The 2,216-nt window shown below is 67.1% G+C and overlaps 1 protein-coding gene across 1 annotated transcript in view; it reads right to left on the bottom strand.

The window, feature by feature from the left end:
• Positions 1 to 23: 23 nt before the first annotated feature.
• Positions 24 to 2,216, bottom strand: part of FCHSD1 (FCH and double SH3 domains 1) — a 5,949-nt gene continuing 3,756 nt past the window's right edge. The window contains exons 11-18 of the mRNA XM_031063810.1: positions 2,101 to 2,205; positions 1,667 to 1,897; positions 1,497 to 1,580; positions 1,233 to 1,389; positions 945 to 1,150; positions 752 to 848; positions 605 to 672; positions 24 to 448 (exon numbers count right to left, since the gene is read on the bottom strand). Of these exons, the coding sequence (XP_030919670.1) occupies positions 383 to 448; positions 605 to 672; positions 752 to 848; positions 945 to 1,150; positions 1,233 to 1,389; positions 1,497 to 1,580; positions 1,667 to 1,897; positions 2,101 to 2,205 (1,014 nt within the window). The 3' untranslated portion in view covers positions 24 to 382. The remainder of the gene's footprint in view (positions 449 to 604; positions 673 to 751; positions 849 to 944; positions 1,151 to 1,232; positions 1,390 to 1,496; positions 1,581 to 1,666; positions 1,898 to 2,100; positions 2,206 to 2,216) is intronic.

Below are 2,216 nucleotides of genomic sequence, written 5' to 3'. Positions count from 1 at the left end.
AACCCCTCGGCAGGGCCAGGGAGATTTATTGATTTATTGGGAACAGCCCCCCACGCCCCCTCCTGCCTGTGGGGGCTGGCAGGGGCCAGAGAGGAGCCCCCCAGGAACCAGGGCTGGGCTGGGTGTACACGGGTGATGCCAGGCAGGAAGGGTGGAGGCAAGAGGGGGGTGAGATGGGGCCTGGCTGTGGCACAGGGCACCCCAAAAAAGGGGTTCTGGGTGCTGTACTGGGATGCAGGACCACTCTGCAAGCAGGGCGCAGCCCCTGGAGAGACCAGCTCGGGGCATGGGGCAGCAGCAGCTCCTGCTGCCGGGACAGCAGCCTGTGGTGGTTTGCTCGGGCAAAGCTTTTTGGGGGAGGGGGCTGGGGGCACCCACAGGGTCAGCTGAAGTGAAGCTCGGGGTCGGGCTCGGGGGCTCTGCCGGGCGGCGGGGGCGGCGCACGGAGCTGCAGAGAGGAGGGGGAAAGGGAGAGGGAGAGAAGTGGTGCCAACACGCTGAGGCCACTCATCCCCCTTCAGACCCCCCAAAACACACAGGTGGCTCCATTACAGAAGGGCTGGGGCAGGTTTTGGGGTCACAGCATCCCTGTGAAGGGACTTACCGGCCGCAGGCGCGTGGCTGCCAGGTCTGGAGAGCTCTGCCCGCTGCCCGTGCCATCCTGCCGGCAACCTGGGAGGGCCCAGCAGCTCAGCCTGGCTTTTGGGCTCCCCCAGCCCTTCCCAGTTTCCCCAGCTTAACCAGCACTCACCTCCCAGTGCTGTCTCAGGAGCAGAGCTGGGGACTAGGCTGGCCCCGGGTGCAAGGCCAGGAGGGGAGAAGGGCGGAGGGGACGGTGATGGCAGCTCCTGGGAAAAGACACAGCCAAGAGGGATGGGCATGGTGGGAAGGGGGCTTCACCTCAGCACTCATGGAAGTGACACAATGACCCTCCTGGCACCAACCTGCCCGGCTGCCTCCCGGGCCCCGGTGAGCTCCTCCACCACCAGCGAGGGGAAGACGCCGACGCGGCCATCGAAGTCGCCGGTCCAGAAGCCATCATCCACCTCGCCGGCAGCACGGGGCAGCACCCGGATGATGGCCCCCTCAGGGAAACTCAGCTCCTCGGGGCTCTGCCCCTCGTAGTCGTACAGGGCCCGCACCAGCCAGGCTGAGGGGAAGGCGGGGAGGGGGCTCAGCACCCTCTGGATCCCGCCCCCCTCTCTGGCGTGGGGGTGATGCCCAGCACCCACCTCCAGGCTCCAGCACCAGTTCTGCAGCCATGATGCTGGAGAGCTGGCGGTGCAAGGCAGAGGGGCCTGGGGGGCCCAGCCCAGCCCCCGAGTCACACCCCAGGGACAGCAGGTACTTTTCAGGGACGTAGCCGACCTGCCCAGCCTTGTTCCGAGCCTGAGGAGGCAGAAACCATGTGAACATCCCAGGCTCCAGAGTGGGGCGAGCCTGGGGACCTCCAAAAGGTGTCCCCCAGTATGGAGAGGGGCTCAGCCTGCTCCCACCTTCACCCACTCTTCTGCATCCCCATCCTCGATGATCTCCAGCTCCTCGCCCTGGCTGATGGACAGCTCATCTGCCTGGCGGCCCTGCAGGAGATGGGGACAAAGTGGCAGAGAGGCTGAGGTGCCAGCCCTGGGCAGGCAGGGTGAGGGCCAGGCAGGCAGGGCCGTACCTGGTAGCCAAAGATCACCCGGCAGGTGTAGGGGTAGGTGCGGGCAGCAGGCCCAGGCTCATCGTCCTCATCGGGCTCATCACTGTCCTCGTAGTCATCGAACTCAGCCGGGTCCAGCCCCGTGGGGGTCTCCTCGCCTGTCCCCCCCATGGCCCCGGCCAGCCAGGCGTCCACATCCAGCCCTGCCGCCCGCAGAAGTGCCAGCCGTGCCTCGGCCTTCACCCGGCTCACCTGGGGACACCACACAATGTCACAGTGCCCAGGATACCTCTGGCGGTGTCCCAACCCCATCGCCCCCATCCCCGGGTGTGGTGGCATCCCCAGCACCACACACCAAGTGCAGCATCCCAGCCACCACCCCTCCCTGACCCTACATGCCCCACCCTGGGCGTGACAGACAGATGTCACCCCACGCTCCCTGACGGGGGTCCCACCTCTGCCTTGCGGATGTTTTCCCTCACTTCCTCCATCTGCCGCTCCACAGCCGCCGCCTCTGCCTCCAGCCCCTGCTGCCGCCTGGCCTCCAGCCGCTGCAGCACCTGGGCGGGGC

Source organism: Geospiza fortis, unplaced genomic scaffold (assembly GCF_000277835.1).
Source record: "Geospiza fortis unplaced genomic scaffold, GeoFor_1.0 scaffold320, whole genome shotgun sequence".
NCBI lineage: Eukaryota > Metazoa > Chordata > Aves > Passeriformes > Thraupidae > Geospiza > Geospiza fortis.
Note: the sequence above shows the minus strand (reverse complement) of the source record. Positions and strands in the feature narration are given on the sequence as shown.